At 43.5% G+C, this 27,129-nt stretch overlaps 1 protein-coding gene, 1 long non-coding RNA gene and 1 other non-coding gene across 6 annotated transcripts; 2 read left to right on the top strand and 1 right to left on the bottom strand.

The window, feature by feature from the left end:
* Window positions 1-9,798: 9,798 nt before the first annotated feature.
* LOC103642083 (uncharacterized) lies at window positions 9,799-11,907 on the top strand. Of its 2 annotated transcripts, none has more exons than XR_002265680.3 (7): window positions 9,799-9,883; window positions 9,983-10,036; window positions 10,168-10,288; window positions 10,384-10,705; window positions 10,955-11,079; window positions 11,413-11,553; window positions 11,792-11,907. It is a non-coding gene; the product is annotated as an uncharacterized protein (transcript). The 2 variants fall into 2 exon arrangements; XR_002265679.3 differs by having other exon boundaries at window positions 9,983-10,056.
* Window positions 11,908-21,491: 9,584 nt separating this feature from the next.
* LOC109943081 (uncharacterized) lies at window positions 21,492-24,945 on the top strand. Of its 3 annotated transcripts, none has more exons than XR_004853427.1 (3): window positions 21,492-22,775; window positions 24,104-24,213; window positions 24,281-24,945. It is a non-coding gene; the product is annotated as an uncharacterized lncRNA (long non-coding RNA). The 3 variants fall into 3 exon arrangements; XR_002265701.3 differs by having other exon boundaries at window positions 21,495-22,775; window positions 24,285-24,945; XR_002265702.2 differs by having other exon boundaries at window positions 21,496-22,517; window positions 24,285-24,945.
* Window positions 24,946-25,025: 80 nt separating this feature from the next.
* LOC100275937 (uncharacterized) lies at window positions 25,026-26,017 on the bottom strand. Its single transcript, NM_001149865.2, has 3 exons — window positions 25,594-26,017; window positions 25,390-25,479; window positions 25,026-25,263 (listed from the first exon to the last, which is right to left on the bottom strand). Exons 1-3 carry the CDS (start codon window positions 25,903-25,905, stop codon window positions 25,090-25,092), a joined length of 576 nt encoding a protein of 191 aa, NP_001143337.2. The 5' UTR covers window positions 25,906-26,017; the 3' UTR covers window positions 25,026-25,089.
* Between the last annotated feature and the right edge of the window lie 1,112 nt (window positions 26,018-27,129).

Genomic DNA, 27,129 nt, shown 5'->3' with positions numbered 1-27,129 from the left:
GTCCAATTGTTTGTGTTGGGCGATTCAACCACCAAAACTATTTAGGAACTAGGTGTAAGCCTAATTCCCTTTCAGTTTCCATGCACACTGTCTTGTCACTGTGCTGAGAGAGCAGGAAACTATGATTCAAGGGGTACCTCCTTTTTTTCCCAATGACAGACTTAGACCTTAAGGTTTTTTGCTGGAATGTGAGGGGTCTCAATTCCCAGGCTCGGAAGGACACGGTCAGAGAGACAATTACTTCATCGAGGTGTCACTTAGCTTGTTTGCAAGAAACTAAATTGTCTTCCTTCGACCAAACAACAGCCTGGCACCTTGGAGGCCACCACCTAGACAAATTCTTCTGCAAACCGGCTGGAGGCCCCAGCGGCACACGGGGAGGGATTGCATTGCTATGGGATACCAACCATGTGGAGCTGACTGATTTTACAGTTGGTGATTTCCATATTTCTGGAAAGGCCAAGCTAACAGCGTCCCATACTGCCTTCCTATTAACTGTGGTTTATGGGCCTACAAGCAATAGCATGAAGACAGCCTTTCTCCAAGAAATTCAAGATCTGAAACCGCAATCCGGAATTAAGTGGCTGCTTTTGGGAGATTTTAATCTAATTTACAAAGCTAGTGACAAGAATAAGAGGCGTCTGAACCTTAGCCTAATGAGCCGTTTCAGTGATATGCTAGACTGTTGTGACCTGAAGGAAATTAACCTGCAAAATAGACGATTCACTTGGAGCAACGAGCGTACAAACCCAACCCTTATTAAGCTTGACAGGGTCTTTGCAAATGCTGAATGGGACCAAGCTTTTCATAGCCACGTGCTGCACGGCCTATCTTCTTCGCTCTCGGATCACTGTCCACTGCTGCTCTCTAACCAAACTGGCCCCCGACGCCCGCGCTCTTTTAAATTTGAGAATTTTTGGGCCATGCTCCCAGGATTCATGGAAGTGGTGTCGAGGTCCTGGTGCGCTCACTGCACACACCAGGAGCCTTTCCACAGACTCTATCACAAACTGCAGGCTACAGCAAGGGCCCTCAGACAGTGGAGCTTCAACACTATCTCGGATGCTAAGCTGCAACTTCATATGGCTTTGGAGATAATCCATAGATTTGACATAGCACAGGAGCTGAGAGCTCTCTCTCCTGGAGAGGAGCTCCTAAGATGCAGACTTAAGAAAAGAATTCTGGGCCTTGCGGTCATCGAACGTGCGCGGAAAAAACAGGCTGCACGTCTAAATTTGATAAAATTTGGGGATGCTAACACTAGATTTTTTCATCGAAGGATCACTTCTAGGCGTCGAAAAAATTTCATTCATTGCCTCAAAGACCAAAATGGCTCGACAACAACACATGAATGCAAGGCCGCGAAAATACAATCTCACTTTGAAAATATGTTGAGTCGTCCACCCGCTCCGAGAATAGACTTCAACTGGGCGACGCTTGGATTACGACACCATGATCTCTCTTCTTTAGCTGCTCCATTCTCAGAGGAGGAGATCAAAAGAGCCATTGATCTGTTGCCCATTGACAAGGCGCCGGGACCTGATGGTTTCACTGGGTTATTTTTTAAGACGTGCTGGAGCATAATAAAAGGGGATGTCATAAGGGCGGCCAACGCTTTCCATGCTCTACGTTGTGGCAGCTTATCACTCATCAACACCGCTAATGTAATCCTAATCCCAAAAAAAGAAGGGGCCGAAGAAGTGGGTGATTTTAGACCGATAAGCTTAATACATTCCTTCATAAAGCTTATTTCCAAGATACTGGCATTACGACTTCAGCCCCATATGAACGCGATCGTCTCCACTTGTCAAAGCGCCTTCATCAAGAACAGGAGCATACATGATAACTTCTTGGCAGTGCGTACCGCGGCACGTCGTTTTCATACAAACAAGACCCCAACACTCTTGTTCAAATTGGACATAGCAAAAGCCTTTGATTCGATACGTTGGGAGTATATCCTCACCCTCCTTGAGCACCTAGGCTTCCCTATAAGGTGGCGGGAATGGATTGCGGCAATTCTCTCCACCTCAACCTCAAGAGTCATCCTTAACGGCGTACCAAACCCCCCTATCTGGCACGGGCGAGGCCTAAGGCAAGGCGACCCCCTATCTCCTCTTCTTTTTGTCATTGCAATAGATCCCCTGCAAAGACTCCTCGAAGTAGCAACTGAATTCGGAATGCTCACCAAGCTCCATGGTCGCTCGCCCGACCTGCGCATATCGATGTTTGCGGATGATGCGGTCATATTTGTCACGCCCACAAAAGGTGAGGTATCTATGCTTGCAAGGATTCTGGAACTTTTTGGTGAAACCACAGGCCTAAAAACAAATTTCCACAAGTCCACAGTAGTGCCAATCCAGTGTAACAACATCAACCTCTCTGACGTTCTATCTGGTCTACCGGCCTCGAGGACTTCCTTCCCCCTTAAATACCTTGGACTACCTTTGTCCATGAACAGACTCAAACGGGTGGACTTCCAGCCATGGATTGACAAAGTCTCTGCAAAGCTGAGTACATGGAGCGGGAAAAACCTTTCGGCGGCTGGCCGCCTCACGCTAGTCAATGCAGTGCTAACCTCGCAGGTCACCTATCTGCTCCTAGCCCTAAAACCGCCCCAAAGGGTGTTGGATTTCATTGACTCAAAACGTAAGCAATTTCTTTGGGCTGGTTCAGAGAGATTAACCGGCGGTAAATGCAAAGTCAACTGGGTCTGTGCAGCAAGACCAAAACAATACGGTGGTTTAGGCATTCTGCACCTTGGTTTTTTCTCGCGGGCCTTACGCCTCAGATGGTTGTGGCAGGAGGCCAAACTGTTAAATACTCAGAGGATAACGAAAGATATACCTTGCAATATGTTGGACAGGAGACTGTTTGCAGCAGCAACCTCAGTCAGGGTGGGGGATGGTAAGTCTTCTTTGTTCTGGGAAAGTGCCTGGCTAAGGGGTACGACACCTAGAGACACCTTCCCTTTGACCTACTCCATTTCTAACGACAAAAATAGATCCATCCATGAGGCTCTCTCAAACAACCGATGGATTCAGGACCTACATTTTAATCACAATGATTTTTCTGCCGCGCACATACATGAATATTGTCAATTATGGTGCGAGGTAAATCAGCTTCGCTTAATGCACAATACCCCCGACCTTATCAAGTGGAAGTTTACTATGAGTGGCCAGTACACAACTCAGTCAGCCTACCAAGCGCAATTTTATGGCTCCACATGCAGGAATTTTAATAGTATAATTTGGAAAGCTTGGGCGCCACCAAAGTGCAAATTCTTCAGTTGGCTTGCTGTTCAAAATAGAGTTTGGACAGCAGACAGGTTGGCAAGAAGGGGATGGCCTCATAATCCGCGCTGTGTCCTATGCGCCTCATGCCCAGAATCTGGACTACATCTTTTTGCTGAATGTTGCTTCACCAGACATATTTGGGCTGATTTGAGTATTTGGGCTGCAATTACGGAGATCCACCATTCTTCTTGGCAACCTGTAGATTCGGTGCACCAATGGTGGTCGAATCTTGCAACATCCGCAGTGAGAAGCGTGAAGGGATTGCGAACCCTCATCATCCTCGTGTCTTGGACAATTTGGTGTGAGAGAAACTCGCGAATCTTTGAGCACAAAGAGAAGACCGTGACACAGACTATAGCGATGATTAAGGAGCAAATTCGCCTGTGGATTCTAGGAGGAGCAAAACACTTAGCAAGGCTGGTGTAGGTTTTGGGGAAGGAGAGGGGTTGGTTTTGGAACATTTGTGTCACCATACTTAATGTCTCATTCCCTAGTGTGATGTACTTGTATATTTTAGCCCTCGCTGGCTCTCACCTTCTTTTTAATATAACAGGCAATTCTCTTGCCAGTTTTCAAAAAAAAAAAATTATATGTGTTCATGTATAGGATCTGAAACAATAATGCGGCGTTCGAGTCTTGGATCGGGCATCCACGTGGAGCATATTACATTCGGTGGGTAATTAATTAATTAACTAATCACAGGATTATTATCGATCATATAGCGCGGTTGAGGTCTGGATACAGTTTACCAACGAATTGTGCATCGCCGCCGACGGTGTTATGGCATGTTTGGTTTGTAGCTAACTATGTCTCACTTTACCTAAGGTTAGTCGTTCGAATTGAAGAAGTCTCCTCCATGGTAGATTGGTAGGAGCTAGGAAGTCTATCCTATCATAGTGATCAATGACAAAAAGGTAGCCCTCCTGCTCTCAAACTCAGGATCCAAGTTCTTTAGGAAATGAGTAGTAGATCACCACACCCTATCCTCTTCCCACTTCTAAATACCTCGAGCGTATTGTGGATCTCTCATATGGAGTGGAGCACAGTGTGGTCCAAACTCTCCCCACAAGTATTGCATCTCATTAGCATATGGCTCAACTGGTTGCTCTGTTTGCCTCACTTCATGTGCCCTTGCCCTGAATGATCTCCATCATTGCCATCACATTCCCTTTCCTATAGTAGATAATGTTACCCAAGGTCTTCCATATCTGTGCTACAGTGTGCATGGCGCTTTCATTACCTTGCTGACCGAGGGTGACACGTATGCGAATAATAATGCCACCATGACTGAGATTATGACGTGCCAAACCCTCTCCTCATCAGAGCTAATAAGCTCGTTAGTCGGTTCAACATAATCTTCCACTAGATTTACTCTTCGGTTCATTTATTTGTTCGTTCTAGTGGTTTTTTTAAGTCCCCTAGGAACTTCTCCAAGTCATCAAACTATTAGTTTGATTAGGCGATTTGAGTGTATATATATGCTATTTCTTTAATTCGATTGAAGTTGAGAACATGTCACCTTTTTGAGTTTGGGAGCGTCTCGCTTAAGAGTTCGGTTTTCCGTTGTTGTGAGTGTCTCGTCGTGTTCTCTAGCTATACCGGAGGACATCTCACTTGTTAGATTTAATATTTTGCAGTGTTATTTGAGCAGTGTCCATTTTTAAAAAAAAATGATTAGTTTTTATTTAACCTGCACTGGCCATTTGATTCGGTCCTTCAACCGGCCATATTGATTTTGGAAAAGGCTTCTGTTGTGTTTCTCCATTCAGCACACACACGCTTTTCTTTATTCATATTCTTTTACACAAAGACCGTTTATAACTCTTACATGTACATTAACAGTATTTAACTGTTAATTGAGTAACTGAAACGTGATAGCTTTTGGTTGTAAGACTTGGCGCCTAAGTCATTGTCAGATCATACACAATTCCTCAGTTCAGTAGTTGACCTATCGTAGCTTGCAATGATCACTTCACTCAACATAGCTAGGTATATAATAAATCCGTTCCATGACCCTTTTTTCATGGATTGTAAATACCTATTATACAATACACAATTCGTTATTTGATATTCACAGCCTAGTTAGGTCTTGTTCGGTTATTCTCATCCTACATAGATTGAAGCGGACGGAAAAAAAATTAAGAAGGGTTTTGACTTGTTATGAATTTAAACACACCTAATCATTAGCACTGAATTGAACAAGCTCTTAGCGTTCATATCCACTGAGGATTACCCTTTTGGTGGTTTCCTGCATATCTAAGGCCCTCTGCAGCAATTTATCTAAAGTTTACCCAAAAACACCGTTTTGCACTGCAGACTGTAGTGTTCACAGAGTTAAGTTTAAATATAGATATGAGAATGATTAAGCTACTGGAGATAGCCTAAACGTTAGTAGCAATTTGTATTTTTATTGGAGTGGCCCGGCAATCTCCTAATATAGTGTTTAGCTTTTCCAAAAGGTGCTGCAAATTACAAGAAACATAACACCCAAATTCTATCTTTATTTTCCAAATCAATTAGTTCGATAAAATTCGATGTGGCGCAATATCTGTTTACATGTGAATCTAAAAAGGCGCAGTATATCAACTGCAATACAAAGCCACATCATTGTTTGTTTACTCGACCAAATGTGATGCCCATAGACTCCTGTCGGCCAAGCCGCCTCGATTAGGTGCCACTCCTCCGCCTCCATTTCCTCCCCCTCCGAGCCCTCGAGGATGAATGGGGGAGGTTCCCGAGGTCCCGACCAGGAGTGAGAAACGTCGGTAGCACAGCCATAGTGAAGGAGGAGGAAACAATGAGTGGTGGCGGCAACGGAGTCCGGGAATCGGTGGTTGCCGCAGCCAGCGCCGCCACTCCAGGCGCACCGGCCGCCACCGGTGGCGGCTGCGGCAAAGAGACAGCTGTCGTATCCACCGCGGGAGGGGCACATGCGCGGCAACAACTATGGCCGCATGGATCATCTCGAGGTCAGGCTAACCCTATCGGAGGGTGGTCGGATCTCACTTGGATAACCCGCTTGTAGCTCGACGTCCTCCCTCCCCGCGTCGACCAGGTAGGAGGAGGAAGGACCTCTCGTCAAAAGAAGGACTTCAAGGAGAAGCCTATTCGAGGGGACATGTGTGCATGAAAAAGATGAATAGCAAACTAAAGAACCGCCCCTGCAAACAACGACTTGGCATTAAAACAAATGGACTCATGCCCAGCGCATGATACCATCGTAGAAAGGGTCCGTCCCTGAAAATGCACACAAATTATGTAAACCCCCAAGCAATTCTCATGGATTACTCGTAAGCTACATCTAATAGATGCACTTGCGCGCGCCAAGAAATTCAACTCATCAAAAGAAAGCCTCTGCGCAACTATAAGTAGTCACACAAAGGCTCGGGGCTGTTGTCGGATACCTAGGGACAGGGTACCCAGAGTAAGCCCGTAACCTCTGCTCCAACCCACTCCGCCAATTCCTGCCGAGCAAGTATGCGAGGCGGGATGACCGAGCAAATCCACAAGACGGAGCGACCAAGTCCTTGTTGAGTGAGTCTGTGAGGTGCAGTGGTCGACTAAATCCCCATCGACCAAGTTTGCGAGGTAGAGCGGCCGACCAGGTACTCGTCGAGCAATCCCACGAGGAGGAGCGACCAAGTCCCTGCCGAACAAGTCTGCAAAACGAAGTGGCCAACCAAGTACCCCCGAGCAAATCTAGGTCCTGGACCCATGCCGCAAGCATACATCGAGAAGTCTCCATAATAGCCAGTATGGCAGAAACGACAGGACGGAGCACCATACCGAATGGGCAAATCTGTGTGCACAGAAGGATGATGTAGGGCCCATGACGATAGGAGAAAGCCACGCTTTATAAATCGAGCCACGAGGCTGAGTTGTATAGGACCCGTCGGGTGCTGTTGCATGGATGTCGCCCACGAACTCACCATAGGAACAGGTGCAACGGATGGTGCCATATCGGAAGCATTACTCTGCACGACCCTAAAGGGGGGCCCATCACGACAACTAGAAGACTCTTTCTTTCTCTTTCTCCCTCTCTAAAGACGGATATCAATGTAAGGTCTGTCCCTTGACATATAAAAGGGAAGGCCATCTCCTCTCTACACACAGGCACACCAGCTGTAACACGCTTCAAGTAATATTACGATAAGCATACACTCGAATAGGGCGCAAGTTTGAACTAGAACATCTCCAAAAGCTCTCTTAAAAATCATCCCCAAAGTGTTGTTTTCGGGAGAAGCCAAAAAACGTAGGGAGGTTTTTTCCAACGTACCTCCAACAATCCACGTAAGGGTAGTTTGAGAATCTCATTATTCCAAGGAAAAATATTTTATTTTTTCTTAGAAAAATAGTAATCCTTGAGAAAATGGAGCTCTCAAACTAGCCTAAAAGCACATGAAAATTTTCAGATTGGGCCGACGGTGAAGAGCGGAGGCCCAGTTGTGGCCATCTTGCAAAAAAAAAAAATGAAGCGGCATGTGAACACGTTGAAAGGCCTGGTCGCTCCTCAGTTGGAGTACCTACCAGATTAAGAGCATCTATAAAAAAAAACTCTTTATTTTTAACTCTCTGTTTAACTCTTTATTTATCTCTCCATAAAGATTAAACTCTATATATAACATTTCAATCAACATAATCTCGAACATGCAAGTTAGTTTGGTTAGAGAGAATTGCTAGCCAAATTTAGCTAGTGAGGGAGTCAATTTAGAGAGACGGATAACTTGGCAAGCTAAATGACTAGTCTATTGGAGAGCTATTTTACTATTAATTAGCTAAAATTTAGTTTGACAAGCTATTTAGCTAGTCTCTTAGAGAGATGCTCTTATCCAACGAGATTGGAGGCTTCTTCATTTATTTTGTTGCGCCGCCTTTGCTGGCTACTGCGCCGTCAATTTTTTTTTTCTGCGCCGTCAGGTACCTCGCTTCACCAAAATTTGTCAAAAAATTGTCTCTTCCCTTAGCATGCAGAAATCATTCAGAGAACAAGGAAAAATATGACAAATGACTGATTTAAAATAATATGCTCGACAAGTCTATAGCGAACCAATTGGTAAGTTTGAATTATTATCACCAGGCATAAACAATTCAGAGTTTCATCCTGCAAGATAATGCAGCAGACAAAGATAATTCAGCTAACAGGCAGTAGTTAAAGGAAATATTAGATTTCAGGTTTGTTTTTTTAAGAAATGTACTTATCCTCCTAGGATCGTTTTCTTTACAAGTTGTTCGCTTGGCTTTGATCCGTACCGGTTTCTACTATTTTTACATTTTTCTATCTCCAAAGATTACAGATATAACAGTACAACAACTGACTTTAATACGAAGCAAACAATATGAATCTCATCTAGTTTTACTGGACATTAAATGCAGTCCTGCTAACAAAACGGTCCATGGCCAGAGCAGCTGGGACGTGGTCAGGCTAACTAAATTAATCACGATCGTTGCTGCATATAATGTGGTTCACACATCACACCCTTGCAAAAAATCGACACAGAACAGGGAGGAGCCGAGTAGCCGATAGCCGTGGAGGCACCGGCGTCAGGCGAAGTAGTCGCGGCAGCGAAAGGTGGAAGGGGTGGCGGGGGAAGACCGATGACGCGGCGGTGGCGCAATAAGTACTGATATAGTTACTAATAGTGAAATGTAAAGGAGATTAACTGTTGGGCTGTAATCTTGGCTTTGTGGGAGTTTGTTGGGCTTAATAGCCAGATTAGTGTGATGGCCGGGCCTAATGGCGAGCCTATCTCTACTACTTATTAAGTAAACAATAGTAGTCTGCCTTTTTGTGTTCTGCCTTCGGTGAATTTGCACCGTCCGTTCGCTTGCGTGAATCCACACCGTTCGCCCGCTCACGCCCGCGTTCGTTCCCCCGCCTCCCCTCCGACGCGCGCGGTTCTGCCTTTCCCCTACACCGCGCCCCTACCCCCGTCGCACCCCTACACCGCGCCCCTTCCCCCGCCGTGGATCTCGCCCGAAGGCGCCGCGGATCCACCGTACCTCCTCCTCTCCCCATCACTGCGCCGCCTGCCCCCGCCGCACACCTCCACCGTGCCCCTACCCCGCCGTGGAGGACCCCATGCTTAGCTCGCGAAACCCTAGGAGCAGCAGGAGGTGAAGTTTGGCTGGCGGCGATGGACGTGGACTCACGCATGGCGACGGAGTCCGACTCCGACTCCGACGCGCGCGGTGGCAGCGGGTTCGGGAGCGAGACCCCCACGGCGTCCTCGTCCCCATCCGTAGTTAGCTTGGCGCCGACAGCTTCCTCATCTCCTTCTCCTTCCACGCACCCAACGCCGAGGAGGACGACAGCAAGGTCCAGGCCTTCCTCGCGGAGATGGAGAGCGCCCCGACCAGGAGATCGACCACTTGCTCGAGGTGAAGCCCTGCCCTGCCCCTCACTGAATCACGTGCTCCCTCCTCCCCCATCAACGCTCCCTCCTCACATTCCCCGCACACCAAGAGACGAATTTGTCCATGCTAGGGTTTGGATTCGTGGGTGGAGCCCGAGGTTAGATCCAGCAGGGGAAGGAAGATAGAGGAGGGGAGGGAAGGGGTTATGATCTCCATGATGTGGAGGCTGTGGACAGGTGATTTTTAGCTTTTACCTGATCTTATTTTGTGTCCGTGGTTAATGTTTAATACAAGTGATTTGATCTAATTAAACATCTGTTTCCCAAATTATCTAGATGCTCAAGAATGATGGTTTCAGTCATGTCATTGCTGAAGACCGAACTGACCAGGTCTACCTATCTAAACAGATGTAATTTGCATGTTCTTATTCCTGTCTAATGCCTCGCCACGTCTGGACATTTGTAGCTACTGAGTTCTCTTTGCTGTTCTGTTCTGACCCAATTCTCTGTGCTGCTTTTAGCTTCATGGTTCTCTACAACCGCGACAACGTGGAGTCCATCGGGCTGGACGAAGCGGCCAAATGCCTCGGCGTGGAGAGGCGCCGGATCTACGACATTGTCAACGTGCTCGAGGGCGTTGGGGTGAGTTCTTCCTTCTCATGCATTTTTGGTCGCAATTCTTGTTTTCTTGGGGTTAGTACTTAAAAAAAGTTGCTTCAATGATGGAAAGAGTGCAGCTCGCCATCGCCGCCATCTTCGAGCCTCCCTAAAGCACGGGCGCTGCGGGGTCGTTCCTCACCGGCGTCTCCTTGGCCAACCTGTCCATCTCCTTCCACCGTATGCCTAGGGTCGAGTGCCTCCCACCCATCAAATCCAAGCATCAGGAGGTGCTCACCTTTGACAGCGGTCATCCCTCAACCCTCTGTAGCATGTGGCGCCCCCACTGCGAATTTGCCTCTATGACAATTGCCATCCTCGCATCCCAAACCGTCGATGCCCACCCCTAACACGGTTCCTGACCTCCCTGACAGGGGACTTCTCTAAAGGATATAACAAGTGGTATGTGATCTGCTTTCCATTTTATCCCATTTTTCCATTTTGGCATGTAATAGTGTGACTATGGGAACATAATTGATGAATCTATATGTTTTAGTTTCCATTTCCTAAACATAACTAAGAAGCTTATCTAGGGAAATCATTTTAGCTTTTTGCTGTTCCTTATGTGCTTCAGATTCAGCAAGAGGTACTTTGCCAGTTTTGGAAGACTAATACCTAACTTTTTTACTGGTCGACATTTGCTTTGTGTAGGTTACCAGTGTGAACTGCGAATACATTCTACTGATATTTGTGTCGTGCAATTGTGAATAAGTAAGCATATTTAATACTAGCATAAAAAATGGTTACTCGGACATATGGCCTGCAATTGTGAATAAGTAAGCATATTTAACTTTTGTTATTTATGCCAGAACTTTATTTCAGCTCTGCATATCTTGCTTTCAGTTTAGAACTCTAGGTGTAACTTGGAAGCACTGAAATTGAACTATCTCCTAGTCGACCATTCTCGCTACCTGGTTTAAGCAATAGTGGATTAATGTTAATAGAACTGTGCTCTTATCAGTCACAAAGTTTCTTAGGTTTTGCCTATTTGATTCCTTCGATTTTTTATGTTAATTAAATGCTGATTCAGAACATTTTCTTTCATGGTAGGATATTGTTGCCTTCTATTGGTCATTTTTTTATCAAACCCAATGTCACTCATTTTGTAGGTGGTCAAGAAATCCAAATGGAGTCCCTCTAGAATCTCTTGGATATAAGCAAGGTTACAGAGTTGATGTGGATATTCCTGACCAAACATGGGTAGAGGCATGTAGCTTCCATGATGTTCTTATTTTCAACACTGGGCATTGGTACGTGAATGTCACTATCCATAGACAGATAAGCATTAAATTAGCTCTACAGCGTGATGCCAAACTAATGGCATTTTATGATTTAAGTTAGTGGCATGATTAATTGACATATCAATTAATGTGTTATTATACAAACTAAGTATTGTAGGGTGGAAGTAAGTGCAACCACAGTAGGATTTGGTTAGCCAATTACACTGTTATTTTACTGATTTGTTTCTTTTTATGCCCTGATTTGCAGCTGGGATTCCACATCTTAAGTGGTTTGGGGTGGAGGGGCAGTACAATGTCATGGTGATTGATCTGCTTGGTCCAAGTCTGAAGGGCTTATTTAACTACTGTAGCAGAAAGTTCTCACTTAAAATAGTACTAATGCTTGCTGATTAGATGGTGAGTCTATCCTACGGTTCTACATTTTTCTTGTCTTTGTTTTGGACCTGTTGAAACCACATACTGATGTAGTGTCAATAAATTCTTCACTTTGCATTTCCTTGGTCTTTGCAACAAAAATAACATGCCTTGGTGTGGGATACAGATCAGTGTTGTTTGCTACCTGGCACGTTGGAGTCCAGCGCGTCTGCCGCCTCCGATAAACTCAAGTCCATCGGTCAGTCCGTCGATGACCACGATATTGTCGCTGGTCTCCTCTCGAACCTACAAGATCGTGGATTACGTCGAAGCAGATACAGCTCATCTATCTGCACCTGGTCTTGGGGTGGAATTTGGGTCAACACATGACCATGTTATGTATGCGCTGTTTCAAGGCCTGTTTCTTGCTCCCTCTTTACAATATTTTATATTGTACTTCTTAGCGATAAAACTGCTGAATTTTTTAAGGCCAGCAAACAGATAAAGTGAACTTCGAAAAATAAAATTGCAGGTAGTGCAGCTTGGCAGCAGGGAATGACTCATAACATTCTGTGAAGTAGTGCAACAGTTCTCTGTTTAAATTCCTCATTTGTTTTGATAATTTTCTATTGATTCATTCAAAACAGTTCATATCAATTTGCTAGCCCACAAGAGAGCTCGCTCCGTATTCTGCTAGATGCATTTATGAGAAATTGTAGTTGGAGCTCCCGTATTAATAATATAATGGAACTTCATCCATGTCTGAAATAAGTATGTTCTTTGTTTTTTCTATAAAAGTGCTTGAGCAATCAGGAACAGATAGTGGAGTTACTTGAATGTGAAAAATTGGAGAAGAAGCTGCAGGATCCAACTGCAGAACCAATATGTTTGCCAATAGAATTTTTGAAAGCCATCACATGCAATTTTTCAACTGAACGAGAACTTGGCAGGGTGAGTACGGAGTAGTGTACAAGGTATGACCATTCTTCTATCGCTCCAATTTTCAACTGATGAAAACAGTAACAGATAATTCATGGCTCACCTACTTGCTATGAAGGGAGTTCTGCATTGAGCTGTCGTATAGAGCGCAGACAGGCACTCTAACCAACGTTGTTGGCTAGGATTGGGACACAAAAGCGAGACGAGGGATGAGAAGCACAGGAGGAGTCGGTCTGTCCTCATCATCGATATATGCAAGCCATCCAGGTGAGGTGAAGTGGCGACACACAGTACGCATGAAGCAGTGTCGATTCCCCTCTTGTTCTTTGTTTTTTGTTTCCCTTGCTGCTGCTCTTCTTGGCTAGGAACCGCATATTAGGATTGCTTTTTTCTTATCCCTTTCTTTCTTCCTTTTATTGTCCTTATGGTCATGTGGTTGATTCTTTATTACCTGTTTTGCAGTGCTTTGGAGTTGATATGGTCGGCTGAGAAGTTGAGGAAGAAGTCATTTCTACCTATAAGCTAGGTGTTGTTGTTGTTTGAATAGAGACCATCTCTACTCCTTTAATGCCTAAACCTACAGCTGTGTGACATGAAGAACTTGTGAACCAAAATCACGGCACAACTGAAGACATAACTAACTGGAAAAATGACTTTTTTTATTTTCAAGAACTATAACAGAATCCAGTAACATTGCAGCAACCCCTGTTTCCCCGACATAGAACCAGTGAAGCTCGCTAATTTAGAGGATACACCAATTTATGATATTACTTTCCCAGCAACTGTTAGTTGGAACAATCTTTTCTGGACCTAAAACAGAAAAACATCGCATTAGAATTGTCAATGTTCTTTAGCTAACTAGAATGCACAGTGCAGCATAGCAATATCAGACTCTGAAGTCCCAACCATTCCGTTGGATAAAGAGTATGTAGGGTTATTAAATTTCCTCTCAACTATTTTTAACTTTCTAATCTATTAATCGCTGGTGTTAGATCAGGTAGGTGGCGGCTAAGAAAAATGAAGATGGTGACAACTAAGAAACTCTAAAGCCTCCACTGCCTTTGCTTCCCTTGCTGGTTGACGCGCCATCATCGCATGAAGGTTAGCTTCCCCTCATGATGATTGTGCGCTGGTAAACGCAGTGGAGGCGATAGATATTTCTGCATGGTTTTATGTAAGTTTCCTTCAATTTATTTTTTCTTCCTATATTTCTTTCCTCGATTACGCCACAAAGTAAAAAAAGGTTGGTCTCTATCTGTTCGTTGTTCGGTTCCTCCATTACTGTTGATCAGCCTCTAATCTGTATGACAGCTATAAAGCAAGGGATTGGTCCTGGTGTCATTTTGTAATCTCTGTTGCCAAATTCATATTGTCTCTGCTATCTTTGTTGCCAAATTCATACTCCTGGTGTCCTGTCTTTTTATATTTATTTTGACAATTGTTGGGCTAGGTCACGTTCAGTTGATCTCTGCATGAGATTTTATACCCTTGGAGAACTTGAAATACTTATTGTCTCTGCCTCTGTCCTGGTGGCATGTGTTTTGATGAGCTCGCTAGCCAGGTCATGTATGGTTTCACTTGAACATTTTCACTTCCATGGTTGATATGAACTGGTGACATCCTTACTGATGCACTAGATTTCGATCCTAGGATACTCTTTAATTGATGTATGCTTTGCTTCGGTCGTATAATATTAGAGCAACTTATCATCTCCCACGTTTTATAATCCATCCTAGCATGTTACAATTTTTTCTGCACAATTGTACATGGAAGCATTAGTCATAGGATATCGGTTGTTGAAGTACATCGTCAATTATACAGAGAAGCATTAGTGCATTGAACGGCTGAAGAATCACCACAGTAATTTCCTACCACTCATCTTTTGCTCTGTTTCCTTTTAGATTCAGATTCAGCTACACTTTCTTAACTAGGACATGCTTAATCCAGGGGAAAATAGTGCAGCTGTTGGTTACCTGATCGTTGATACAAACGGTGGCCTAAATCAGATGAGAATGGTAGTAAGTATATGATTGTGCTAACGCCATGGCAATGTATTCCAGCTAACCCTCATTGATTCCTTCACAATTATTCTTACAAATAAGTGATATGGTTGTAGTGGCAAAGATCACGAACGCGTAGCTGGTGATCTCTACTCAAAGACTCGAAAGCTTAGGTCTGTAACCATAAAACTGAATACTTAATATGGGCAATTCATGTATCCTGATTATGGATATTATGTGGATATTTTCTATCTGTGAATCACCCCTGCACTTTGAATCGCTTATGTCATTATTAGCAATCACATAATATTTTTCTTTTGTTTTAGATTTAATTGGTATAATCATATACTAATTCATAGATTGGTACCTCTAATAAGCTTTGGTACAATAGGATTTGGTTCAGCTTCTCACTTTGTGTTTAAATAAAAAGAAACAGACAACAAACTATGGATTTTCCCCCGAGGAATCACACTATGGAATTTCAATATTACATGTTGTATTTGTGTTATTCTGTTCAGTACACATCTTGTCTCAGGAAAGTGGAAACTACAAGTAGTCATTTGTTGGTAGGCAAGCCAATATGTCATATGCTTGGTTTATTCACTGTCACACAGAAACAAAAGACATCCATTTTCATTTATGCAGGACAACTTTGATTAGTTCTTTAGAACTACAATCACAAAACAATGCTGATTAGTTCTGCACATGTATGGTCTTATAACCCTGTGTTTACAAGACAACGCACTCCATACCCCTGTCATCTTAACATCCATTATATTTCCATGCCTAAATGCTAATTATTTTCCACTAAGGCCAAGCCGCTTTACACAATTTTGGTCATCTCTACCTGACAACCTGGTTGCCTGCCAATCCTGCATTCCAGTTCTATTCTTTTGCCAGTAGGAGTACTTCTCTTCATAATTTCCGAACTTGAACAGCTAATAAATTGTCTTTTTTGTCGCGTGGCTTGTGACAACCCAGTGTTGCTTCCCTGCTAACCCGGCGGCGCACGTGTGGTCAAGGTCCCACGAGCACTCGGAGGCTGGGACAGCTCATTTTAAACTACATGTATGTGATACCTACAACAGTTCATTTTTGTGCCATTCTTTTCAATTTAGTTGGGTGATACTTTTAAGGAAATGTCCAGAAAATTAAGTAACACAATGGCATTTTAAACTACGTGTGTGTGATATATATGGCCTATGAATACCTATTTCAGTTTTGCTTACTTCATATTAATTGACAGTTGCTATTTGGCTCATGACCATTCTATTTGACAACAAGAGACAAGCAAATCACATGTTTACAGTTTCAGCGCATGTTAATGATCTGCATCAACTCATTGAGAACACATTGAAGGCAAATCAGGTCTTTCTTTCTTAACCCCTCTATTGCTAAGGATTTTCGATCACTACTCAGAACTAACACTGAACTGGTCTAGGTACTTCAATTTGTCTATGCATTGCTGGAATTTCTATAAGATGAGTGTCCCACGGGGCTCCTTTTTCATTATATAATTTTGTGCGCACATTGGAACAAAACCTTTTTATCTCCTTTTTGCCATGGTCTCATCCTGATCCTGGACAAGTATTGATATAACTGCTCAAGATAGTTTCTGGTTCATTTTTGTAATAACTAATAAGTACTCCCTCCAACTGTGAATATATGTCATTTGTACATTGATACAACCTACTATGTTGAGCTTTGACTAGCAATTTTCATAAAAATGTCATATATTTAAAATAAGAGGGTTGTATATTATGAAACTAGCTTCATGTTAAATCTACAAACATCGACCTTATGTTCTCAATCTACCTAATTCTTTATGCATCACACTAGAAAAAAATTAGACCGCCAAGAATCCTAAGACGACTATATGTACAATCAGATGGAGTATATCTCTAGAACTTTTCTTGTTTATGAAACCTTGTGCTTTCTTACACTTTGATGGTTGCTAGGTATGTAGTGTTATGGCATTGGATCATACAACAATTCTGTACCATAGGTATTAATATTCTGAGCTGGTAGACAATGAAACAGGTGAAGAAGATGAAGATGCCCTAAGTGAAGAGAAAGAAGGGACTGCTGCTAAGATGCTGTAGGGTCACAGACGATGAGACCAGTGAAGAAGACGATCTCGATGAAGATGAGGAATGGGCTTCAGATGATGATGAGAACACTGAGGAAATTGGCTCTACTGACGAGACGGATGAAGATCTGATCCTGATGAGACCAATGAGGATAGTTACACCTCTGATGCAGTCCAACTGATGCAGGGAACCGGGATAGCTGAAGATGCCTCTACTTAAGATGATGATGATGATGTCAGTGGCGACCTACCACCAGAGTTTGAAAATATCATGATATTCAGTGGTGCTGAAACCGAGAGTGACATTGCTCCTCCAGTGCTCGAGGAAAACAAGGATGATGTTGTATCTGCAACAAAAACTGCAAAGTCCCTGGATGGGTCTGCCTTAAAAACAGGACAGGAGGAGGAGGGTCCTGAAGAGGCTGATGCTACTGAAAAAGCAATGGAAGCGGTTGACAATGTTGTGAAGTCCCTGGATCCAGAGGTAGAATCAAAGGAGATGCAGAAGCAGCAACCGCAGGATTATAATAGCATAAGCCTCAGGAAGCTTAAAGCCACGCACAAGAAATATATCATTACTGCAAAGGTATGAAATTAATTGACTCATCTCGTGTGCACTCATTCAGCATTGTCGTTAGTGAATCTTTCTTTACTCTTTATTCATTATGTAAAGGAAGAGGAGGTCACCGAAGGGAAGAGGCTTCCTCTTGAGGAGGTGGATGAGAACGCCTGCATCGGCCACTGAACAGAACAAGCAGGCGAAATTTTGTGTGGTTGGCATCTGCCACAAAAGGATTGAATCAAGGAGTGTGCTCTGGTTGTGAAGTGATAACTAGGCTACCGCATGTTCATTTTCAAAAGTTTTCGTGTGTGATCATGATGAGGGGTGAAACCGTGGTTTCAGCCAACAAACTTGCAGTTCCTGTTGTTGCTTCTCCTCCCCCCTTTTCCTTTTTATATATTTTGTATCGGTTACAGAACATGATTTATCCAGTGGTTTGCTGATGAAAGATGCTAAGTTTCGCTTAATATAATGTATATGAAGGTCCTGGGTACCTCAAATTTTATCCATATTGAACCAGTGCGAATGACATCTTCCTTGAAAGTTACAGAAATGCTTCGAAGTTCAAATGGCATTCAGCATGTTCCATGTGCTGCTATTTCAGCACTCATTTCCCGTGCTGGCAATGCAAACTGGAACTGATCATTAGTTAGCATTGACTGAAATTTTCTAGCCTGTTCGCCTTTTGTTTCCAGGAACATGCCTTGTATCGTTGAACAGAGTATAGTTGAAATATCTCTAATATCTGTGTAGAGCACAAAAAAAGTGTCACCAAAAATCTTATATATCTGTTTTTGGACTTAGTTGTGTTTTGCTTGTGATATTTTTTTACAAAAATAATTTCGAGTAAAGAATAGTTGAAACAAAAACTTGAAAATGGTTCTTCGTTTTCGAGTACTAAAAAATCTTTCGTAGAAAGAAATGGCTCGATTTATTGTAGTTGTACAGTAACAGCACACTGCTACTGCTATTGTCATGCAGTGCCTTGTTGTAAACAAGCATAGGTTACGAATCTTTATGAAATGACTTTTTTCTTAAAATTATGAGAAATGAAAGTCCGAGCTCCTCACAGACAGGCGGCCTCATGTCGCGGCGCCGATGCGCTCGACCGTGACCCGATTTTCACTTCAACATCATCTCAGACGTGTCGCGGACGTCGTCCTCCATCTTAACAGTATAACACACATTTGTACATACGATATTATATTATTATATGTTTCCGTTGCAATGCACGGGCACTCACCTATTAAAGATATTAAAAAGTCACATAAAAGAGTGGACATCTCATACTTATGAAAATGTGGTGTCATTACCTAAATAAAATAGCAGTAATAAATAAATAAACAAATAATTGCACATCGGACTAAAGTTTTATTTTGTGCATCTGAAATTCAAAACAGAAGTTAGAATTTGGTTTGTATATTGAAATTTTTAAAAAAAGAAAAGAAAATGAGAAAGAAAAGAAAAGGAAAGGTCAAACCTACGCCTGGGCCCAATGCGCTCTATCGGTCCACTTCCCCCTTTCGCGCGCTCAGCCCAGACTCCCGGGTCGTGTGATCCTTTACGCCGACTGGTGGGGCCGCTTGGTCAGCGACTCGGCCATTGGCCCTGCTGCGTGCGCGCCTCGCTGGCTGTGGGCCTGGAGTGTCGGCGCTCTACCCCTCCCCCTTACTCCATGCAGACACCGCCGCTGCCCAACAATCAATGCTGACTTCGCCGGGGAAATCGAGGAGCATCTGTCGACCTTCGACCTGCAGTGTCGGGTATATAAAGGACCGAGCCCATTGCCCTTCTGCTCACCCAATTCCGTGAGCCACGCAACATGAGCCACCAAGCACGCAGGAAATCGAGAAGAAGCGCCGCCACCGGTAAAGTTGGGCAGCATCACCGCCATCACACCGTCCAGCTCATCGTCCACCTGAAGCCCAACCTGCCACATAAGTCGCTACTGACCGACCATGAATTCTTGTGCGATGGGACGACGGTCGTTGTTGACGTTGTGTGAATTTCCTCGAATATGTTGTATGTAGAGGAGTAGTGCATCCGGTGGTGCAACGGCCAGATGTACTAACTCGCTGATGAGCCCGGGGTGCACTTCGTCTGGAAGTCCAACCAAGAGTCATATGTACTCGCCATGTCGAGCGCGTTCGACGACTAATATATCAAGGACCGTGGCATCATCTCGGCGCCGGAGGAGACGCAGAGGAGGACCGACAACAATGACCAGTTTGTCATCCTCGCCACCGTCGGGGTAACTTTTGTGCCGCTTGCCTTTAATATTCTTCGCAAACACACACTTGCCTTTTTTAAGCAAGCGCGTATGGTGGTGTGTGCCTGATGACTGACGATGTACGAGATAACTTCTTCCAATAGGTGTGGGACGTGCTCTCCAATGATGAGACCATGCAAATCGTGGCATATATCGAAGTCTGCACGATACTGATGGTTGCAATGTAGTTGTGAAATAGCTAGATTATAATAACTAAATTTATGTATGCTAGGATCACAAATGGATTATGAAACATTTTCTCATAACAGTATAATACACATTTTGTATATACGTTATCGTGATATTATATGTTCCCGTTGCAACGCCACGAGCACTCATGTTTCATAAGTTGGAATAGTTTAGTGTACGATTGTGGATATATTGTTTGTTTTCATGTAATTGCACTCGCGTTTTATTAATAATTTGTGAGTCGTCGCAACGCACAGACACCTAACTATCATATATATATATGTCTGCATGATATTGATGGTTGCAATGTAGTGGTGAAACAGGTAAATTAAAATAACAAAATTTATATGTATAGCCAGGATCACCAATGGATTACAAAATCTTTTCTCATAACAATATAACACATTTATATATAAATTATAATGATATTATATGTTCCCGTTGCAACGCACGGGCACTGACCTAGTAAATACTGTAAGCACTGTTTCGATTGGGGCATGAAATGAGAAGAAAACACAATCCCAAATAGATTCCACTTATCTTTTTCTGTTGATCGCTCGTTACGAACTCCACCGTGGAGTTCTTCCTCGGATCTGCTCACGTCGACGTGGTGGCGCACCGTCGGCCAGGGGCGGAGAAATTTTGGAGATAGGGATGGAGACGGCAGAGTGGAAGCACGTGCTGCTGGGCGAATGGGCCGGCGGGATAAGCGTGATGGGCCGACGGGAATGTTTGGGGAACCAAAAAAGCCTATGTTTGTAGTTAGGGCGGGGCATTCGGTCTATTAGGATAATTTGGTTCGGTATATTCGGATTTGTGAAATTTCGGGTTCTCAAAAATGAGAATTGAAATTTTCAAAAATATTTTAGAAACCGAACCCGAATAGACTCACAATTTTGGTTCGGTCTCTTCGGTCCACCGAATAGACCTGAATTGTAGAGAGACTAGTATATTTTGTTAAAATATATACAATTGATAATTAATTGAAAGTACTATCACTACATCAACTGACTATAAAAATTAGCATACAACGATATATATACTATCGTTAAAATGATATCATTATTTCTAGCTAATAAGTTCATAAATCATATAATAATACCATCACATATTAAGAGTTTTTTTATATTTCGGGTTATTAGGTCTATTCGGGTTTTAAAGGTTATGAACCGAACTCGAACCCATACCCCGATATATAGCACATATAGGAACCGAATCCGAACCCGAAAACCCGAATAAACCAACAATTCGATCTATTCAGGTTCGGTTTTCGGTTTTAAAATGCCCACCTCTATTTGTAGCTCCATATTGTGAAGTTTTAGGGCCATGAAAAAATTGGAAAGGTTTATGAGACCTATTGGAGGTCTGATTTTTCTTTTTTCCTTTAATTTTAAGTTAGGGAACATCTTAAGAGATGTTGCAGATGCATTAACCTTTTGTCTCAGATCTATCGTCGAGTGAGTCCGCGATAGCATTCCCTGCCCGATACAAGTCTCATTGTCTTCTGGTTTCCGAAACCATGACAGCGCGCGTCGAAGGATTGAGGAAGAATCACGTCACGGAAATTTGTGGGATGAGAAGTCTTGGATGCATAATGCTAAAAGATTTGGGGGAATGAGGAGAGCTGTTGGATGTTTTTTTTTCTTTCAAGTCCAAAATGGGTTTTAGGGTATGTTTTAATGCCTCTTGGGATGGCTCCGGGGAGCTCCAGCTCCCGGCCAATCAACATCCGACAGCCTATATGCGCAAGCGAGAAACAATGCAGCGGCTTCGGCTCCGTTAATTCCGTGAAATATGCTCTCACAGTAAATGACTATCTCCCAAGAGCAGCAAGAAAGTGGCTCCGTTGCCAGAGCCAATGCAATTGGAAGAAAATCGGAGCCCGAGCATTTTGGAGCCTCGCCCTTAGACCTTAGTGACCTTTTGGAGCTGCTAGCGCCCGCCCATGTCGACTTGTTTTGATGGGCCAGGCTCGTGTGGCCCGGCCGGCCCAAATCCCCTCCCTTTGCTTCTCTCTCGCCGGAATCTTGCGGACTTGCGGTCTTGCGGAGAACCAGAGCGCGCCAAGCCGCCGGCGTTCCCTCCGTCGCGTGGTACTCCACCCACTGCTTCTGGAAATCTCTGGGCGCGCGTAAGTGAGTTCCACACTAACGCTCCTAGCAGTAAATCCTATTTTCTTCCCCCATGTCCTCTTCTTCTTTTTTTCGCGTGGTATCGCCATGAGACGACCTCGATTAGTTGCTGCCACTTGTTCCCGCCACCAAACTTGCAGATTGGCGAGCAACTTGCTAAAAACTAGGGTTTCGACGAGTGGGGACGTGGAGGGACTAAAATTTTGCGTGGAGAGCCAAGACATTTGGAAAGACAATTACATGTTGCAATTGGATAACCGCTCCGCCGCTCGACGGGCGGCGTTGGCGTTGCGGCAGTGGGATATATACTCATGTGCCAGCGCGTATGGTCGCGCGTCGGCGGCAGGCTCCAGCGGTGCGCGGCGCCCCCAGAAAAGTACAAAGCCTGGAGCAACTTGCGAGGGGATCGAGATTCGTTCAAACGATGCACAAGCACAAGGTTACGAAGTTCTAACTACTGCAAGGCTTTCTTCCTTTGTTTTATGCGCATGATTTTGCAGCAGTTCCAACACATATAGGTGATAGGTCCTTGTCTGTTTCGGAGCTGCTGATCCGTATAGCCGTTGCCCACTCCAAATGCTTCTGGTTGGCCCGGAACTGCCGCATTCTGTGAACCTGCCCTCCTCCGTATATCATACTACTGTTGTCTGGAATATTATGGTGGTCTGTCGCCAGGTTAACTAGAAGAAGGAAGTAGGTAAACCTTTTTCCTATTTGATCGATTATGCGAGGAAATTTTGCAACGGCTGTTCGACATCGTCAGCTGTCACTGCCCTGTACTGTAATTATTAATTAGATTCTCACTTGCATGTTCATCAAGGTCACCTAGTAGTAATACTATTCCATTACCCAACCAGTAGTAATGTGGCAATGAACCATGAATTCTATTGAGATGGAGAAGAATCATATGCATGATGTTCTACAACTTGGAACTAGCCAATAGTTCGAGTCTAACTTGGCATGTGCCCTGAATAATTTTTCAGTTAAAGGAAACATAGTTACCTTCTTTTCCTTGCCCATTTATCATTTTCCTCATTTTTGAACGATACATTTCCACTTTATTAAATATCTCCTAAACTTCACAATATTCGTATATTTGGAACTTTAAGTTCAGTTCTAAGCCGGTTATTACCATGTACATTTTGGAGGTGGTTATGTATTACTCTCTCCAAAATTGTAGGTCGTTTTAGCTTTTCTTGATACATATATACTCCATCTATTCAAAGTTATAAGACACTCTGGATTTTATATATACAAAGCATTTTTTTGCTATGCACTTATATTTACACTCTGGATTTTATATATACAAAGCATTTTTTTGCTATGCACTTATATTTACACTATGTCTAGATACATTTAGGATAGAGTGCCCAACGGCTGTGGTGTTTAAACTTATGCTTGGTTGTCACTGAAAAGTTCCATCGAATAGATGGAATACTGAGGATAAGGGTCAGACATGCCAAGTGGCCTTTTATTAATAAAGACTTATTATCCAATGAGTTCCTCTATGGAGAGTGACTATTTGGAAACACTAGGGAGTAGGGCTATATAATGAAATAGAAAAATAGTCACGACTTGACAAATAAAATAACCGTGCCTTTTCCAGCCAGCTACAGTCAGTATTATAAGCATCTTGTGCATTGACAGATCACAAATGCACAGAAATGTGCCATGTATTTGTCTTCACAATCCATGCCGCACTAAAATGTTAAAGAGATGCACTTGTTTGCTATATTTTGAGCTAATTTTCAGTAGTTAGTATACTGTACACACACATTCCTTTCAGGAAAAAAAAGCTCAATGTTTTTTCAAAGACCTCAAAAAACGGAAAATACATCGTGAGCATAGGTGCAGATGGCCAGTTGCCCACCCTCATTCTGAGCCATCAGAGATTCGGAAATATTGTAAATTCTCAAATAATTAAGGTTAATGTGAAGCGTGTCTCTACTGCACTCACGTCCTATAAAATGAGAAATGCACCATACGGTTCAGGAGCACTGAGCAGAATATTCTTGCACTGTCCAGAATTCCAGGTCCACTCGGTGGATGCTAACTGTCTCCCTGTGATAGCACATGCAAATATCTTATTCTGCTACAGAAGTACGTACGTTGGCTAGTTGCAACCTCTGCAGAAGGTATGTAAAATTATTGAACTGAACTAATTCGATGAGCACTTATTATTAATTGCTTGTTTTGGTTTAGTCAGGACTTAGTATTTCTGGAAGGTCAGCGATGCCCCTTGTGCTTATTCTGACTGATTGAGCGGGTTTTTTGGCATCAGCCACTCATTAAAGAACTGCTAGCTTCCTCGTGACATGAGGTCAGTATTATTACAGCTCGCGTCTAGTTCGTTGGTCACCATACATACAACTACTGAGTGTGGACAGACGTAACGTAAGGGAATCATCCCTCTATCCATGTGGACTGCAGACTGGTCGACTGAGCCTTGCAGCTAATTACTTTCTTAAACTGCTCGTTTTGTTAGTTCACACCCTAGCGCTAATTAAGCTGTTATGTTGATCTACTAATCGCTGAGACGAGGTACATATGTTTTCATCAGTTACTTGCATGGAATGGAAGCTGACAAATAATTGCACTGGAGGGTTTACCGAAACATTAGGGCTGGTTTGGTGACCAGTGAATTGGAGGGGATTCATGGGAAGAAATCCCCTTGCTATTTAAAATTGAATAACAAGGAGATTCCTCCCCATGGATCTCCTCCAATTCCCTGATCACCAAATCAACCCTTAGTATGGTCCGCTATACGAAGTTTTTCCTCAGTGCGTCAACTTTAATACCTGCTTTGCTTTTTTGTTGTTGTTTCCCAATAGTAGTTGGATATATGTTTTAATTTGTCCTTTTATTTGAAAGGTATATATATGACCAGACAGCTCAACAGCTAGCTATATTGGAGTAGGTCCCTGTCAGCTGACAGAAGGGCGTGATGTATGAACCATAACAGCGCGCTGTATTGAATATACTGCTGGTGGTATACTATACATGAGAAAGAATCATCCGAGATAGTCTATCAACATAGAGATAGGGACCAAGCAAAGCCCTCTCTTCCTCAGCTCATTGCTCTCACACAGCAGCGCCTTCTCGCTATTACTTGAACTGTTGATGGCTTGTTGATCCCCCACGCCAGTCACCTGCTGTTTTGAACCCACAGCTTCCACGTACTTGGCCTGCAATGTTTCAAAAAGGTAGAACAGGTGTAAGAGTACAGCAAGGGAGGAAATAACCACCATTTTCCAAAAAGTTAGATGCAATAATAAAGGGCTGTGTAGCTAGGTCGAGCAAGCGTACTATACCATGAGCTGCAGGTGGTGGGGCATGTTGGACTCTTTCGCGCCATCCATGGCTGCCATTTGCTTCAAGCCGAAACTCTCCATGGTAGCCATCTGCACAAGGAGAGTCCATTACAACCACGTTACAACTTACAAGACAAGCTATATACATACCGTGCTGTCTGCTGTGCTGTTTGAAATAAAATAAGAGGATGATCTCTTGCTAACCTTTTGGCCAGCTGCAGAAGAGCAGGCGGTGTCCTGTAGGGACTCGTCGTCGTCGCCGCCGCACATGAGCTGAGACGTGATAAAGGAGGAGGCGTCGGCGTCGCCAAAGGAATCGAAGGAAGAAGAGAAGCTGCCGCCGCCGCCAGAGACCGCCGCTTGCGGATCATCCGTCGTTGCGATGTCGTCTTGCGGCATGGAGGCCAGGAAGTTCGCGATGTGCACGGCCCAGCTGCTCTCGCCGCCGGCTGATGACATGGTGGACGTGGCCGCCGGGGTGATGACGCACGAGGAGGAGGCTGATTTGTTATCCATTGTTCTGACCGGTAGTGCCCGGCCGGAAGAAACAGTAGGAGTTGCAGCGGCAGCTCTTGCTATCGATCTGTTGTGCTGGTGCTGCTTTGTTTTCCGGATGGGAATATGGGATGGGAGTGAAGAACGTTCGCTAGAGTCTGTGGATATATATACAGGTCCTATTACTCCTATAGTGGATGAACCGACTAGTCGGTAGCAGCGGCAGCAGCACATGAGTATGTATATTTAAACTGTTTGCGAGTAGAATACAGTTGAGAAATCCCTCCCTGAGAATCTTCTTGTGAGTTGCGTGTGTTATTGACTGGCTCTATGCTATTCGTATATAGTATAGCGCACGCATATGTACATGTACAGTGGTATACAGTACTACCTCCGTTCTCGAATATTTGTGTCGCCCCGTAAGTTCATTTTTAACTAAAATTGACAACTAAAAAAGAATGAAGAAAGTATTTTATTGTTATGTATGGTAAGCAAAAGGTACTCTAACTGAGTTGGTTAGTTGGTACTTGGAAAAGATTTAAGTTAAACTTATAAAATTTTGACTACAAATAACGGTTTTATTATTTAGTTTTAAAACCTAATGTTTATATGTATTGATTTGTCTTAATTTTTTTTATAAAAGTATAAATGTATTAAGAGTTTATTTGTATTTTAACGAAAAAAATATTGGTTAAAATTATTTTTTTAAGAACCGTGTCGCTGTTCTAAACGGCAACTAATAGGAAACTATAAAGGGAGTATGAGTAACACTTTTCATGTGCTGAGTTTGAATCCGAGTGGAAGCAAATTTTATGTTGAACTAGGTTACAAAAGGTCTCTCGCTAGTTCTTCTGATTGTGCGCACATGAGATGGGTCTAGCGGATCCTCATGTAAGGCTGGGAGGGCTCAAAGAGCGAGTAATGGTCTATAGAGGGTGGTCTCTTGTTAGATCCTCTGGTCGTGTGCACACGAGATGGACTGGCCTATGGAAGACAGATGCTCATGTAAGGATAAGATGAATCAAAACACGAGTAAAAATTTGACCTATATGGGTAGTCTCTTGCTGGTTCCCTTGGTCGTGTGCACATGAGATGGACTGGCCTATAGAGGGCAATTCATTGTGTAAGGCTGGCAGGGTCAAAGCACGAATAAGGATTTAGCCGATCCTTATGCTGCACGGGGGTAATTTTCGTGACTTTTGTCGGTCGAAGTCGATTGAGCTTTTTCTTGATATAATACCATTG

Source organism: Zea mays, chromosome 10 (assembly GCF_902167145.1).
Source record: "Zea mays cultivar B73 chromosome 10, Zm-B73-REFERENCE-NAM-5.0, whole genome shotgun sequence".
Classification (NCBI taxonomy): Eukaryota; Viridiplantae; Streptophyta; class Magnoliopsida; order Poales; family Poaceae; genus Zea; species Zea mays.
This window is presented reverse-complemented; position numbering and strand designations above follow the sequence as displayed.